General features: G+C 51.8%; 1 protein-coding gene across 14 annotated transcripts in view; it reads left to right on the plus strand.

Moving 5' to 3' along the window:
- The window catches only part of ARHGEF7 (Rho guanine nucleotide exchange factor 7), a 61,896-nt gene extending 47,205 nt beyond the window's left edge, over positions 1-14,691 (plus strand). For 2 of the 14 annotated variants that reach the window (XM_028497505.2, XM_028497507.2), the window contains 4 exons: positions 2,566-2,742; positions 10,835-10,934; positions 11,192-11,246; positions 12,222-14,691. In XM_028497505.2, the coding sequence (XP_028353306.1) occupies positions 2,566-2,742; positions 10,835-10,934; positions 11,192-11,246; positions 12,222-12,344 (455 nt within the window). In that variant the 3' untranslated portion in view covers positions 12,345-14,691. Of the gene's footprint in view, positions 1-2,565; positions 3,354-8,857; positions 9,934-10,834; positions 10,935-11,191; positions 11,247-11,911; positions 11,963-12,221 lie in introns of those variants that run through there. The other 12 variants (XM_028497508.2, XM_028497511.2, XM_028497506.2 and 9 more) reach the window with 11 other exon arrangements.
- Positions 14,692-15,987: the final 1,296 nt, after the last annotated feature.

Genomic DNA, 15,987 nt, shown 5'->3' on the forward strand with positions numbered 1-15,987 from the left:
TTTTAAACCGGGGGGGGGGGTGGGGGAATTGGGGGGGGGGGGGGCGGTGCTTCTTAGAATTGTTGTCAAAAATAAGCCTAGATTAAGAGTTCCTTTAGCCCTCCCCCCCTTTTAAAAAATGATTGCACTTAAAAATTTTTGGAAGTAGACACCAGTGAGTTTATCGGGTAGATTTCAGTACCACTGAGTTTACCTGCATCTTATGCATAATGTCTGATGTGAAAAAAATCTTAATCTGTTGTGTGAACGCTAAAAAGATGGGCTCTGTTTTTGTGGAAACTTCCCCAGCATTTGAGAATGGAGTGCAGGGTGGTTGCAGCAGATGTAGTCGCGATGTGGTTTGTCCAGGAGAAAAGGGGCTGAGCGTCCCTCCCCCTCCCTCCCTTTCTTTCGAACTGGATGACATATATTACTTCTGGCATGAAAACTGGTTTCTGTAAGATTTTGTGGTTTTGGTTTCCTTTCCACCTTGACTTTTGGCAAATTGCTCAACTCACTTCATTGGCACCACCTGCAACGTGGTGGTTCAACTCAGTGTCACGTCTGGTGTAAACCAATGATGGGGAGAAAAAGAAAAGGTGGACAGAGGAATTTTCAACCACTTGAGCTTTTGTTAAAGATGACTACAGGTATGAGGACAGGGCCAACGGGGTTAACCCCGGCTAAATCTGCAGATGATCTAGAAACTTCTTTATGGCTAGTATTTTACGTGTCCCACCTATGATGTTAGGACTTTCGGTCCGTCCTCCGTCTGGTGAAGACGCCTGTTTGTAGTGACTAGTCAGCAGAGCAGGAGAGGAATGGAAGGGCCTGCAGGTGACGGAGCAGTAATTTGTCATTTACGATATTACAGTTTCCTATATTTGATAAGAGATTGTATTTTTAGGTAATAGGCTATACGTGGCCCTTGTTTTTTGGGTTTTGAATTTGAGATTTTTAAAAAATTATTCATCTCCACTTCAACTATTTGAAATAAAATTTTAACCGGCCCATCTCAGGTGAACGGACCAGGTGATGTGAGTTTTGTGTGAGCTTTTGTGTGAGCTGCGTTGCCTCATCCAGGAGACGGGGCCCTGCTCTGCTGTGGCCCTGGTGTGTGCAGGTCTCATCACTTTGCCTGTGTTATGTGTTTCCACTTCTGCTATGCAAGAAAAGCACTGGACAATACAGTGGTTTTTGTTTTTAACTGGTATTATGGGCTGACCACTCTGGGGCCTCAGAGGTCTTACAGTCACAGATGACCTTAAACTGAACGTTCTCAGGAACAGGTAGGATGGGGAAATGGATCCTTTATGCTGGACAGGTAGTGTACCTAAGGATCTAGAGATGGGGTCAGGTGCATCTGACCCCAGAGCAGCTCTGTCCATATTAAATGCGTAGTAAGAACAGTTGGGACGATACATCTCACCTGAAGCTCGGTTCTGTTCAGTATCCGTTTGGATGCCAGGAAGCCTTCATCACCCAGACATCTTTCGTATTGATTTCCTCCCCAAGGACCATAGGGATGTAGTCGAAGGAAACCCACTGCTTGCTCTCGTTTTGGTTTGGGAATGGGTTTAACTTTGCCCAGAGCAGGAACAGGACGGGGCCCGTGGCTGCTGTGCTGAGCCATCCCCGGCCCCCATCAAGCGTGTGTGTCCTGCGGCCCCTCCGCGGGCCCGTTCCAGCCTGCACGTCCCACTCGCGGCCGCCTGGCCAGCATCACTGCTCACATCGCCAGCCACTCGTGGGCTCACTCCCCTTCCCCCCTTTTGTGCCCACTTCCTTCGGCCGTGCTGCTTTTGACACAGGGGCATTCCCTGTGCGCGCCTCCCTTCAAGGCAGCGGGAGGCTCTGCGTCCGGGTGGATAGCGTTTGAGCAGATGTGTCTCCCCGCCATGTCCAGTCCCCTGGCGGGGTGGGGGGAGCGCCCGGGGGGGCGGGAAAGGGGAGCGAGGGGGAGGGGCTGTGTGACCCTGCTCTCCGTCTGAAGTTTTCTCAGTCACTACAGTGTGACAAGGTAAGTTTCGACCCCCATTGTTAAGATGACTTCTGGTGATTTAGAGTCTGGCGAAGAGATAGCTGAAGAAGTCCGCCAGAAACCCTTGGAAAGTATTTTGCATTCAGTATATCCGCATTAAACACATAAAGGGTTCCTTTCACAAGTGTCCGAGATGAGACTGTTTGTTAATCGAATATGTAGCAGAATTGGTTACTTGTCAGATGTCTTTAGAATTTTCTTGTGAACATGGGCTTAATTTGTAAAAGATTTCCTAAGTGAGGGCTTAGTAGCAGTAGCTTTAAAAAGGAACAGTTTGGAAACAGACTCGTGACCTAGGTTTGTTTAAATAATAGTTGGTCTAGTTTTATGCTAATTAATAAGTTGGTAAATAAAACCCAGCCATAAATAAGGAGAAATGAACATTGTTGCCGTTTTTTAACAGTGTTTTCTCTTTCCCTTCTCTTCCCGTCACCTTTTGCTTTTGTCTCCATGTTTTCGGTTGTGGCTCTTCCTGCCGTCCTCCTACTCACCCACGTCTGCCTGTCCCCCCGCCCCTGCCGTCCGCCCTCCCCGCCCCGTCTTAGCGTGGCAAGGCACTGACCTGATGCATAATCACGTCTTGGCTGATGACGACCAGTCAAGCCTAGACTCCCTGGGTCGTCGCAGCAGCCTTTCCCGCTTGGAGCCTTCAGACCTCTCGGAAGACTCTGACTATGACAGTATATGGACAGCCCATAGTTACAGGATGGGTTCTACATCTCGTAAGAGCTGTTGCTCATATATCTCTCACCAGAACTAATGCACTTCTGAGCTTTTCTTAACAATGCTTGTTGTACCGCAGCCTGCTTTTCTTAGATGTTTTCTTGCTGTTTCTTGTCTCTTTTATGTGATATTTTAACAACTTTTGAGAGCGTTTCTGATATTTCCCATTGTACTTTGTGGCGGATTAATTGCCATTGGGAGTATCCACTCAAGTTACTGACTGTTGAAGGAGACGGTGCCCACACAGCCTGCACCCGAGGGTCCTTTCTCAGCGGGCAGTGGTGGCTTTATGTCTCCAAATGGTTTGGTTTTTTATTCTCAGTGTAGCAACTGTCTCATTTCTTTTTAGATACAGCCGTACGAACACTTTTGTATTTTATACTGAAACCACACAGGTGTGTGATCTAAGTGCCAGCGACACGGAGGAGACTCTGGCCTTCCGTACAGGGATGTAATTTTCTGTGTGTACTGGACGCGGCGACCCAGTAGCTGTGGAGAGATAAGAAGAAGACCCGTGCCTCGAGAGCGCCGAGTCCAGATCAGACGGCCGAGCGCCAGGCTGCCCCAGGGCCCTGGGCGCCGCGAGGAGCCTCTGTCGGCGTGGCGGCGCGTGGGGGCCCGGCCGGGCGGGAGCGCGAGGGGCGAGTCCGCACACCACGGGCGGCCGGCTCCGCGGCCCCGCTTCTCCGCGGGCCGGGCCCCCGCGCGCCGCCACGCCAGACTTCCCTTAGTTGGAGGAGTTTCTCCTGAGAGGCACGTGGCGAGCCTGTGCCGCCGCAGCGAAGGGCTAAAGCCCAGCGCCCGAGCGCGTGGGTCGGGCTGTGTCGGGCCGGTCGGTGTGCCGACCCACGCAGGCGGTGCTCCTGGCATCCGCGTCCGAGCTCACTGCCCGTGACGGGCGCATTGCTTCCTTTCAGCAACAGCCGCCGTGAGACTCCCCTGACGGCACCCGGTGGAACATCACCCTCGCTCTTGATCGTAACGGGGTTATGAGTCGCCCGGAAACGTGTTGAGTTGCCCCGTAACTCACTCGCAAGAACGTCTCAGATTTGGAGGGGCTCCCCCACTTCCCTGGGGTTTGTTGTAAGGAGACCTCACTGCCCTCCCTCAGACCGATTTCTGCTTCAGAAAGAACTGGATGCCCTGTTGCATTCGGTGGTAGCGCTCGGTCCACACCCGGTCCACACTGGGGAGGAGAGCGGGGTCCCTCCCGCACACGCCTGGCTTGGTGTTCAAGTGGGCCCGGAGGTTGTGTGTTAGGGACTCCTTGAAACGAGCTTCAGAAAACGAGGTGCCGTGATGACTGGGAGGAACGTTTTCCCCTCCCTTCAGGGTGGCTGAGACCCTCTGCTCCTGCCACGCCTCCCCCGCCACAACCATGTGCTCGGCGTTCTGACCTTGTTTGCACAGAGCGGCTCTGCTGTGCTCCGCCCTGTGTCGGGGAGCTGGCCCCACTGCTCACAGCTCGGGGGGGCCCTCCATCCCTCTCGGCAGGAGGGCCCCCCCATTGTTTAGGGAGCCGCACCCTCAGGACTGCGTGCAGGGAGGTGGTTAGGAAAACCAGGAAATCCAAGCGTCTGTTCCCAGGTAGCTACTGAACTACTTACGCCATCTGGAGGTTTCCTATTTTTGTATCAATTAGTATGGATAAGAAAGTTGAGGAGCAATCTTTTAATATTAGTCGGAGCCCAGCATTCACCTGTGTGGTAGAGAGGGGTTTATACACATGCAGCCAAATAGCAAGACGGGATTGTGGGAGAAATATGCTAACTCCAAGGTTCACATACTTAATATCATGCAATGAATTTAGAAGCGTTTTGTTTTACTTTATATCACATCAAGTAATACATTGCAGCTTTTCTGGTACTCACAGTGGAGGGTCTTTTGTTTGCTTGGAGACTGTGGTAACGTGTGTTGGCTTACACGCCTCGACCACGCCTTAGTGGGTTGGGGTTGTCGTGTCATGGGCTGTGTGCACCACAGCTGCTGCACTTGGGTTTCTCTTTAGCACCAAGTGTCATTTGGGTTGTCCTGATGAGACGTTTTCGTCGATATTCTATACACCAAAGTTTTGACATTTTCTCATCATTCCTTTTTGTGCCAGTTAAAGCCATTTTGACGATGATTTTTTTGTTGATGCTAAGATCACTGCAGAATAACAACCTGGCTGTTTGTTTGTTTGGATTTGTTCTGATGTCTGGCACCATTAGCTCTTGTGGCCTGGTTGGAAGTATTAGTGCCACTGGCTTGAAAACCGTTCTCATGTGGCAGTAGTGGTGTGGCATCCCAAGGCCAGTGTTGCCCCTTTTGTGGAACTTTAGTCACGCTGAAGTAGTACCTTACATTTATGCAGTTCTGTAATATCTATGTGTACAGTTAGTACTCTAACGAAAGGGTGAAGAATCTGAACTAGAAGGTAGGTTTAAGCCATTACCAGGCGCTTTTGCAAATGGCCTAAACGGTGTTCCCATTGCGTTGACACTTGCCACAAGTATATAAGCTATATTAATTATGTGTTTTGCATAAAATTGCGAAAACACAGTGATTTGTATATAGTGGTATAAGACCTGGAAAAAATCTATATGTTGTGCTTTTCATCTGTGAACGGGAAAGCCACTTGCATTGGGTGACTGCCGTTCGAGGCTCAGTGGGGGGGTACACCTGAATGTACTGTACAGTGTGCATGTTGTTTGTGGTTGCATATGGCAATGAAGTGTTTGTTTTATATATATAAAAAAGACATCTGTTATGTACAGTTGAAATAAATTTTGCATTTGCTAGCCTGCGGCTTTTAATATTTGTTATGTGGGGTGGAGGGAGTAGCGGGGTTCGCAGTTTAACGCTTGCCGTTTGAATGTAACCTCTTCCACGGGAAGGCCGGGCAGTAGAACACCTTTTATCTGCCTTGATGGCAAAGCTTGCGCTTTCTTGGGTTAAGTGTGTTCTGGACGATGCACGGTGACTCTTTGTATATTTTTATTTCACCTGTTTCCCTCGAATTTTTTTTAAAACAAGTTTTCAATCACTGGGACGTTTGTCTTCAGAAAGAAGAGTGCTCTCTTTTTCGATGGGGGTGGGGCTGTGTGCATACACGGAAAAAAGCCCCGACTTGAATGTTTCTTACCGAGTCTGAGGCCAGTTTTTAATTTTTGTTTGGTAAAGTGCACGTCCAGCCGACTAGGAAAAGCAGAATGAAAGGAAAACAAGTACCTGTGGCAGGTATGGGGCCAGGACAAGGTGCAAATGATAAACAAACGCACATCACTCTCTAAAGAGGGTCCTCGTGTTTTTGTTTTTGTGTTTTTAAGAAAAATGAATTAGAAGCTTATCATAGCCATAAATAACAAAGTGGCCTTTTGGAGAGATTTTACTAAGTAGATTTTTTTTTTTAATGTAACATTTTGCTTCATTCTGAAGTTACTTCAGTTTCTGTTGAGTATAATCAGATGCAGATTTTAGAAAGATTACGAATTTAAGAAGTCATGTGAATTTTGCTACAAATGTGCTGGACCGCTGGCTAGATAAGCAGATGTTCTTTTCTGACAGACCTACCCTGTTTCTGGGCTCTCAGTGCAGGCCAACCCCCTCGCGGGGGCAGACGCACCACATGCGCCCTGGGTTTGAGAGCCGCAGGCCATCTGATGAGGCACCAGGTGGCAGTCTGACCACCACGACGGCACCCTGGGTTGAGGCCCTCTCCTTGCTGCCTGGGCAGGTCCTCTGTCCAGGACGTGGGAGTGCTGCATCCATGTGTGTTTCTCAACCTAAGGTCCACAGTTCTCTGGGGACCTGTGACTGTTTTAGGGGACAGTTTTCTGAGCGTGTTTCCAGCTTCTGGGTCGCACAGCTGAGTGAGTTCATGTCCCCCAGCACCTGCTCCATCTCCAGCTGAGGGCACAGAGCGGCCCCTTCTGGTGGCGGTGCGGAACTGCCGCATCCTTGTCAGCGGGCGTTGGTGGCTGGGTTGGCGCTAATGATTATTATTTCATTGTATTCATCCCCATCCTGAACAACAACAAAGCCAACCAGCACGCGTGCGTGCGTGTGTGTGCGTGTGTGTGTGTGCGTGCGTGCGTGTGTGTGTGTGTGTGTGCGTGCGCGCACATAGACACAGGCGGGATCATAGGCCAGTCCAGCACTCCTCAAACTGTTAACCAGAAGACTGCAAAATGTTAATATTGATGATGCGGCGGGGGGAGTTCAGCACTCAGACAAGTTTAGGAAATGCTGAATTCAAGTTAAATGGGTATTTTTACTGAAAACCTTAAGCATGCTAAATGTGCATTGTGAATCTCCAGGAAGTGGCTATAGCATTCAGAATTTTCCAAAGTTACTTGTTGCAGAATCCCAGTTATATCTCTTGGAAGCACAGAACTTTGTGTTTAGTACAGAGTTTGGGAAACACAGATCTTGAGTGTGCTGGAACATCTGTGAACACACTCATCTGTGTCTCGGCCCCTTTTAGAGGATTTTAAATAAAGTGAGAGAGCAGTCTCTGGTAGTTCTGCTGTTAAATGATTTTTCCAACCTAACCAATTCAGAGAAAATGTGCTGTGGTACCTTGAAAAATACTAAAATGATCTTTGAGAGAGCTTGTTAAGTCTATCTACTCTCTAGAACTTTGTTCTTATAGAAATAGTCAACTTATTTATAAACCTGGCCAGAGAATATTCCTTTGTTGTTTTACTGAAAGACTATCAATTGTTTTCAGTTGTTTTACAAAACTATGTTATGTTGAAACTAGGAGGCCCATGGATTTCTATTCAGGCTGAGAAATAATCTTCCTTTACAAGCCTCCTGGCTCACCATCAAATCCATAAATGACATTTTTCACCGTGGCACATTTCAGGAACCCAGCAGTTAGTACATCCTGTCTATAACGTAACATTCTCATACTTAAATTTTGTCGCCTCCTTGTGTGCCTTTAAGTGTATTGGCAAAAATAAGAACCACATCTTTCTTGCTTGTGCAGCTCTGGAACCAGTTCCCACACGTTTATTAGTTCCCCTGATTCAGTCACATCGCATAATGGAGTGCAAGGCTTTTATATTTACGAATTCATCTGGTAAAAGGTATCTGTAAGATGCAACTTTTTTTTTTTTTTTTTTTTTTTTGTGCGTTACGTGGGCCTCTCACTGTTGTGGCCTCTCCCCTTTGTTGTGGCCTCTCCCCTTGCGGAGCACAGGCCCCGGACGCGCAGGCTCAGCGGCCATGGCTCACGGGCCCAGCCGCTTCGCGGCATGTGGGATCTTCCCAGACCGGGGCACGAACCCGTGTCCCCTGCATCGGCAGGCGGACTCTCAACCACTGCGCCACCAGGGAAGCCCAAGATGCAACTTTTAAATTAACCCCCAGAACAGCTCTGCAGAGGTGGTTGGTTTTGTTGTTCTCTCTTACGGGTGGTGGAATTGAGGCTCCGCGGATCGGTGACAGGCCTGAGTTTATCGAGACCCACAGACCCGTGAGAGTGAGTCCCTGCAGCCCCGGCCCCTGCACGACAGCCCGCTGCGTTCCGACCCGCGCTTCACAGAGTGGACATCCCTCGTGATTCTATTTTATGTGTTATTTGAAAAATTTACTGCTGCAAACACGTAATGTAAATAGGTTGCCTAGGAAGCTAGCAGATGCAAAAGTAATTGAAATACATGGAATTTAGTCTTCCTTAAAGCACTGTTACGTAAGAAAACATTTCCAACCTGTTATCTCATTAGCTAGTTCACGTGAAGAAATGTTGTATTAGAAACTGAACGTGACAGATACACCACGGGCAGCTCTTGATCTGGCTGTAAAACAGCACCGTCTGGGCGCAAAGCACATAGCAGCGGGAACGCTCAGGAGCTAAGTGGTCTGATGTCACCTGCCTGCTTCTCTTTACAGGGAAAACTAAGTGGGCCCCTTCACTGTCCGTCCGTGTGGTACACACCTCTGAATCTTTAGGAATCCTAGTCTGTTTTTAAGGAAAGTAACCTGAGTTCACTTTTCCTGATAAAAACACGGGTAGCATTTGCGTTTGTGTTGGAAGCACAGGAATTTCTCGACCTTCAGAGTTCTTAACCTGGCAGCGTCCCTGTGCTTCCTCCGTCGTGTGTTTCACGTGCGCGTTTCCTTCTTAAGCAGCACTTTCCCACGTGGCCCAGACGTCCCAGAAGCACTTCCCGTTTACTGAGAAAGGCCTGGGAGATGCCGTGCCCGCAGCCCCGCACGGAGGCCCCGGAACAGCCGACGGCTGTCAGTGTGACGAAGCCTTTCAGAGTGTGTCCCTCTCTGGGCCCATGTCGTGAGGGACGTCGCCTTCTGTCTGAGAAGTCGCCCCCTGGCCGCGCAGGTCACTGTGCCGGGTGGTGCGTGAGCCGGGCACCAGCCTTCCCCCCGACAGCCAGAGCTGCAGCTACAGGGCCTGCACCTCGGTGTGAACACGAAGGCACTAGCGGAGGGTCGTCTTTGAAACAGTAATCGACAAACTTCAGTAGAGATACGCTCCGATACGCCAGCTCCTTACGGCTTGTGACAGAATTCTAAGTACTGCCTATGATTATAATACGGAAGTTCTGCTCAGGACGCATAAAGCCCTTCCTTTACTGGTGTAAGGTACCTATTTATCTGTCTAGAAGTTCTCACTGTGTAACATGGAATTGTCCTTGCCCACCCAGAGCTGAAGCTTCCTCTGCCTGAGACAGCAAAGGAGGGGGAGGTCAGCGTCCAAGCAGCCTTCCCAGCCTGTGGCGCGGGGATGGAGCCGGGCCCTGCAGACGCGGGGGGCATGTGGGAGGCCCCCGGCGCCGGTAAACGGCGGTCCTCCTCTCCCGTCGTGAGCTGCGCTGGGGGTGACGGCCGTGCCCTCCGGATGTCGGCAGCATCGAATGAGTCCCTGGTCATTCGGCTCTGACGGTAGTCCTCAGCCCTGTTCTGTTCAGAGGAGTGGAAGCTTGTGGTAAAACGCTGGTGGAACCACTAGGTCCTGTCCTGAAAACGTGTGTTCTCTGGAACGTCCCCACGACGTGAGGGTGCGCGAGTGCCGTCTTACATGGGACGGACCTTCGGGAGGGCAACCTGAGGGTAAAGCAGAAGAAAGACACGGCCAAGCAAGCTGAGCCGCCATCCCCGTGATTAATGAGCGTGTCTCCAACGCCACGCGTGTTTTAATGGAGAGAAGCTGCGTTTATCACGACACCAGTCGCAGTGGGTCTGTGGTGGGTTCTGTCCTTCCTCGAATGTGCCTCTGATGTAATTTCACAAAAATACAAATGATATATGTTAGCGCTGTATAGTGTAACCTTTTAAAAAGTTTATTTTCTTCCTTGCACCCTTAAATAAGATTGGATTCTCGTTTTTCACCTTTTAAAACATTTGGGCTTCCCAGTTAATTTCTGAAGTACTTACTTTGCAGTAAATGTTTATCAGGCCACTGTCCTGGGTAAGCTTTTGTGCTGGATCTTGGTTAAATGGCATAAACATTCCTCTGATATTGTAAACAGTTTACTTCCTTCCTTTTGGAAAAACGTTTATATGCCAGGGAATGTAAATAAAGTTTTCATAAGAGAACCAAGTAATAAACTGCACTTTTCTTAACCATGTGCTGTAACATCGTTAGCCGTTGCTGTGTGGAGTTACGTGTCATAAGGGCCAGTTCATTGACTTGATAAACAGTCGGTATATGTCTACTGCATGATCCGATGGGTCTCTGTAAAATTCCTGGAATAAAATGGCACAAAATTTGGTTGATACGAATATCCCTAAAAAGTTCGAATATTTCCTCCAAAATATCCGGGGCAATATGGTCAGCACCTTCTGTTGAAAGTTTCAGGGTTTAAAAGAAACTGAAGCTTAATAAATTGCACAAAAAGCGAATGTTTCCTTTCCTCTGCCATGCTTTAGGCATGAAGAAGGCTGGGTTCAGTACACAGAGGTAGAGGGCGTTTTTAAAGGTCGCCCTTCCCTCTTTTACCTAGAAAGTATATTTTTTAACATACTGGAATTAACACCTGGAACTTAATATTAATAATTAAGTAGTGTTGTATAGTCAAGTTCTTTTTTTTAGTTCTGCCATGGTATTTACCTGAGGGTGTTTTGTTTTGTTTTAAATGATGATAGGTTCACGCAAAGAATCTGCGCCACAAGTTTTGCTTCCAGAAGAAGAGAAAATTATAGTTGAAGAAACTAAAAGTAACGGTCAGACAGTGATAGAAGAAAAGTAAGCTGTATTCCAGTGCTTTAAAGCGGGCGGGGGAGGGGGGTTGTCGGGGTAGGGGGAGCACAGGCTTCAGGATGGTTCCAGGAGGGCCGGGGTGTGGGCTTTCTGGCTGGGGTCCGCGCCCCTGTGCGCAGAAGTGGGCCTCCCCGGACCGAGGGCCTGGGCGTGCGGGGCAGGTGGCAGCATGTGCGTCCGGGGAGGCTCCGGGCGTCCCCTCTGACCCGGTCCTCGTTCAGGGCGCCTTCTCTTCTGTCTAGGAGTCTCGTCGACACCGTGTATGCACTAAAGGATGAAGTCCAGGAGTTACGACAGGTGGGTCGTCGTCCGTCATCAATCTTCCTTTCTAACGGGGGAAGAGAGGAAAACATGGCGTTGGAAGTGAATCCAGCTGTCCGTAAGCGCGGTCATGCGCAAGAGAGAGCCTGACTCTCTCAGTATTCCGGTTTCAGAAGCAGGACGACAGCTGGTCTTCCGTAAACGTGATAGACCAGGAAGTGAATCTTTAAAGTGGCTTTCTTTTCACTGCACTGCTTTTGACATCATAAACCATCCTAGATTCCGCTGGAATAATGAGGCAAGAGATCTAAACTTCCATCTGGTTGAACAGTTTGGTAGGTCCCCGCTGTGGCCGTTCTCTGCCACTTTCTGGTGCAACAAACCCATGGCCCTTGTTCTTGAGAAGCCACATCAGAAAGTCCGTTAAACTTGGCTAAACTAGCCAAGCGTACTTTGTGTGTTTGTGCATTATTTGTTTGTACCAGTGGCTTTGGTGTCCGAGGAGGGGAGGCCGAGGAGAAGCCTGAGGACAGCGTGGCCTGGGCTGGGCAGACGGCGGGCGCACCAGCCACGTGCTCAGAGCTGCCCTTGGCCGTCCCCCGTTCGGGGGGCTTCCTGGTTCTCAGCAGCGGCATACGTCTGTGCGTGCGGGGAGTGACGGGTCCTAACTCACTCAGTCTCTGTTGCCCTCCTTCTTATAGAACTCTGTAGATGGGTCATCGCAGACGTGGAAGGAGTAGGAGGGACGCGAGGTGTGCCTTTTGTTCTTTTCAGCCGTTCGCTTGTTCTCTGGTTCACAGTTTCAAGTGGGGGTGCCCACTTGTAACTCGGTGCCCAGGAGCAGCTGTGCGTCCATCAGACACTGGGGGGTCCTGGTCACCGCACCCCTGGCCGCGGCGCAGGGCGGTCCCAGCCCAGGATTTCTTCCAGTGAGGCCCCAAGTCTCCTGGGGGAGGGGGTCCGCTTCAGCACCGAAGGCGGTTAATACCCGGTGGTCTGCTTCACTTACAGGATAACAAGAAAATGAAGAAATCTCTGGAGGAGGAGCAGAGAGCCCGCAAAGACCTGGAAAAGCTGGTGAGGAAGGTTCTAAAGAACATGAACGATCCCGCTTGGGATGAGACCAACCTCTAAGGAACGTCCTGGGTTCCTTCTCGAAGACCGGTTACGAGACCAAGCTGGAGCCCCGTGACCACAACCGAGTGACTCTCAGGACCTCAGAGCAGGGCTGCACGGAAGCCCTCTTGCCTTCTGTGCGTAGAAGAGCTGCAGCTGATCACGGCCGTGGCGTTCCTGAAGAACCAGCGTGAGGTATAGACGCCGAGGCCGGACTGTGCTGCCTTCCTCTCAACATCTCAGTACCTCATTTTGCAATAAGTGCAGTGACTGCGTCTGGTCTTTCAGGCTTTGATTGAATATATATAAATGTTATATATACGTTGCCTGTACATGCTCCATTCTGAATGCGTATCCGTGGTTGTTGTGTCTGGGCTGATGCCTGTGCTGCAGTCTCCCTCCACTAACCTCTCTGGTCCCGTGTGCTGGGACGCGTGCTCACACACTCGTGGAAAGCAGAGTCTGGAGAGCGCACAGGTGTTTCTGGGAGATGCCTGCTCTGTTCTCCGCCACCGCAGTGCTCCAAAAACGCCTCCCACCGCAGTCTGCCTAAACAACTCACCTTGTTCGTACCTGCGAGACACCTTCATCCCGCTGGAGAGTCTCCTGGTGAAGCGGTATCGCGGTCACTGGCGTGCGGCACTCTGGCTGAACTCGGGGGTCTGGGCCTCAGCCCCGAACCCGAGGAATCGCGTCTGCCGCCACTGCGTCCAGCAACAGGTGTGCACGCGTCCGCTTCTTGTGAACACCTGAGCGTCGGAGAGTATCCGGCCCGCTGGGGGGGACTGACGTGTAGGCTGGTTTAATAAGTTGGCCGGGTGCACTGTTTTGTCCTCCCCCCCGAGAGAGCAAGCTCACGAGAGCCTGTAAATAAAGTGTGTTATTTATTCCACGTCGCTGCAGCCCGCGAGGGTGAGCTGTCCTGCGGGTGGGGTTTCGGTGTGAGGCCGGTCTAACCCCGAGACCTGCTCTCCCGTTGGGTGCAGCAGGCAGGCCTTCCGTGCTCGCTGGAAAGGCAGTGTTTCCACTGCTTCAGCAAGAGTGAAGCAATATACACCTGAGATTGCCCTAAGGCGTGGGAGCTGAGACGTGCCCCCCCCCACCCCGTCCCATCTCCACCCCGGTGTCCAGACGGCGGGGGCCACAGAGGAGGAAGCCTGTCGTGTCCGCAGCCCCGGGCGGGAAGCCCGGCCTCGGGTCCAGCGGATTCCCGTGCTCTGCCCCCTGCTCTTCTGAAGAGCCCGTTTTTAAAGTGAGATAATCTTTTACAGAGAACAAGTGTCGTATCTTTAAAAACCAGAATCCCAGCACCTTGCGTCGGAGACGTCTCAGAAATGCCCACGTGGCACCAGATGTGACTCTCTGAGCTGTGCCCTTTCAGTGCATCGGACTGTCTGATGTCCCCGAGCTGGGCGGCGTGGTCCCCACGGTCCTCGGCCCGCGGCCTCTCAGGCTCCCCGGCTCGGCCGTTACCTGCTCAGCGGCTGTGCCTGGGGCCCGACGTCGACCTGCCCACACTCGGCCTTGCTACGAGAATTGCCAACTTCCTGTACTTAGCGTTGTGTTCATTAGTGCTAGGGCCAGAAAAGATTGTCTCTCGGGTGCTTCGGGAAGCCCTGTTTCTCCAGTAGTATCTTTCGATGATGCGTGAGACGTTGCAGTGGAGAACAGTCCGGTTCGAGTGTACTGAAGTTCGCTGTCTCGAGCAAATTCTAACTCAGGAACCATTCATCACCTGATCTCTCCAGCACTTTGTGACGGCAGCGTTGCGGCCGGCATCCTGGGACGGGGCTCTTGCAGAACCTGCCTTACCTATTGGTTTTAGCACCCCTTCTCCTGAAGGGGTGGCCGTTGACATGCTTGTGTAATGCATTTTACCTTTTCTTCCCGTGGATCCAAGGTTTGACTAAGCTTTTGAGGGAGCAGAGAGGAGGCGTCTGAGCAGCTCTTTCTAAAAACCTGCCCTGTCGTGAATGGACGGCACCCGTTGCTCCGTGTGACCTTCTGAGGGGCTGGGGCGGGGGGAAAGGGGACGTCAGGAAGGGGCCACCTGCCTGCCGGAGTCACCTCTGCTCCCACCTTTTGTGGATGAGGAGACGAAGCCATTGCCTCGCCTGGGACAGGAAGCGCTTGGAGGCGAGCGCGGCCCTGGGACGCGCTCTGCGGTGGGACGTGCCGGCCCGCGTGCGCCTCCGCTGTGGACTCCCGAGCCCGCCCCCCCCCCCGCCCCGCCCTCATTTCTCGGACACGCGGAGTCCCCGTTCACAGCTGTGGGGACACTTCACGAAATGCCACAGGCGGTGTCCTGGCCTTGACTACTCATGCTACATTGTTGTAATTATTAAACTATTTTTCTTATGTTACAGACATGTCACTTTATCTGTGATGTGTTTTTTTCGTGTGTGTGTGTTACCTTTACACTTTCTTCTGATTTTTATATCTTAAAATTCTGGTTTGAATTTTTGACACTGGAAAATACCACATTTGCCTTTAAAATCTAGGGTTTGGGAACACCGGAAGATAAGTAAAAATAGAAAACAAAGTTTGGGGGCAGGAGGTGGGAGGAAAGGCTGCCAGGCGCGGCCTCCGCTTCGCCTGCCGTCCGTGCACCGCGGCTCCCGTTCCGGGAGCTCCCGGTAAGCCGAGTGAGGGAGGGGCTCGATGGCTGAGCGCCGCTCTCTGGGTTCTGTGGGTCTATCTTAAAATTCTGGTTTGAATTTTTGACACTGGAAAATACCACATTTGCCTTTAAAATCTAGGGTTTGGGAACACCGGAAGATAAGTAAAAATAGAAAACAAAGTTTGGGGGCAGGAGGTGGGAGGAAAGGCTGCCAGGCGCGGCCTCCGCTTCGCCTGCCGTCCGTGCACCGCGGCCCCCGTTCCGGGAGCTCCCGGTAAGCCGAGTGAGGGAGGGGCTCTCTGGGTTCTGTGGGTCCTTCTAGGAGGGTCGCGTGGCAAACGAAGTGGCCTCTGTGATGCAGCCTTGCCTTCTCCCACACGCCACCCCGTTTAAGGAGGCCAGAAACCCGTGTTCAGGGGAGAAGCCAGGCGGGCGGGGCGGGGCCGAGGGTTCCCGGCGCCCCTCCTTCCCCAGCGCTTCCACCCTCGACCTGAGGGCGGAGCTGGTGGCACGGCTGTCACAGTCACCGTGGCTTAAGGGAACGTTGGGGTCACTCGGGAGCCAGGGTTTGTCACCTTTCGGTCGGGTCTCAGGGAGACGAGCGGTGGACGTGTGTCTTGGCAGACAGCCCAGTCTGTCTGTCTGCCCGTGTGCGCGCGGCCCTCCAGACGGCTGGCCTGCAGGGTGCTGAGGACGGACCGCAGGCCCCTGCAGCTGCGAGCTGCCGCCTGCCCCGAGGACCTGCGGCCCTGTGACGGGGGCCTAGAAACCTCCTCTGCGTTCTAACGTCTCCATCGAACTGGACAAGTTCCTAGGGGGGGTGTCAGACGCGACGTCCTTCCCAGCTTCCTGGTTCCAGTTCCTCAGGAAAGGGAGGGAGGGAGGTTTCAATGCCGCCTGAAATGTCCTGACACGTTCACGTCGACGCCACGGGCTCCACGATGAACTCGCCCCCGGGGGGCCGGGGGTTGCGGGGGTGTAGGCTGTGGCGGCGTTTCCCCACCCGCCCCCGTGATGCTCGTTTTGGCCCCCGTGTACCCG

The sequence above is a fragment of the Physeter macrocephalus genome, chromosome 13, assembly GCF_002837175.3.
Source record: "Physeter macrocephalus isolate SW-GA chromosome 13, ASM283717v5, whole genome shotgun sequence".
In the NCBI taxonomy this organism is placed as follows: domain Eukaryota; kingdom Metazoa; phylum Chordata; class Mammalia; order Artiodactyla; family Physeteridae; genus Physeter; species Physeter macrocephalus.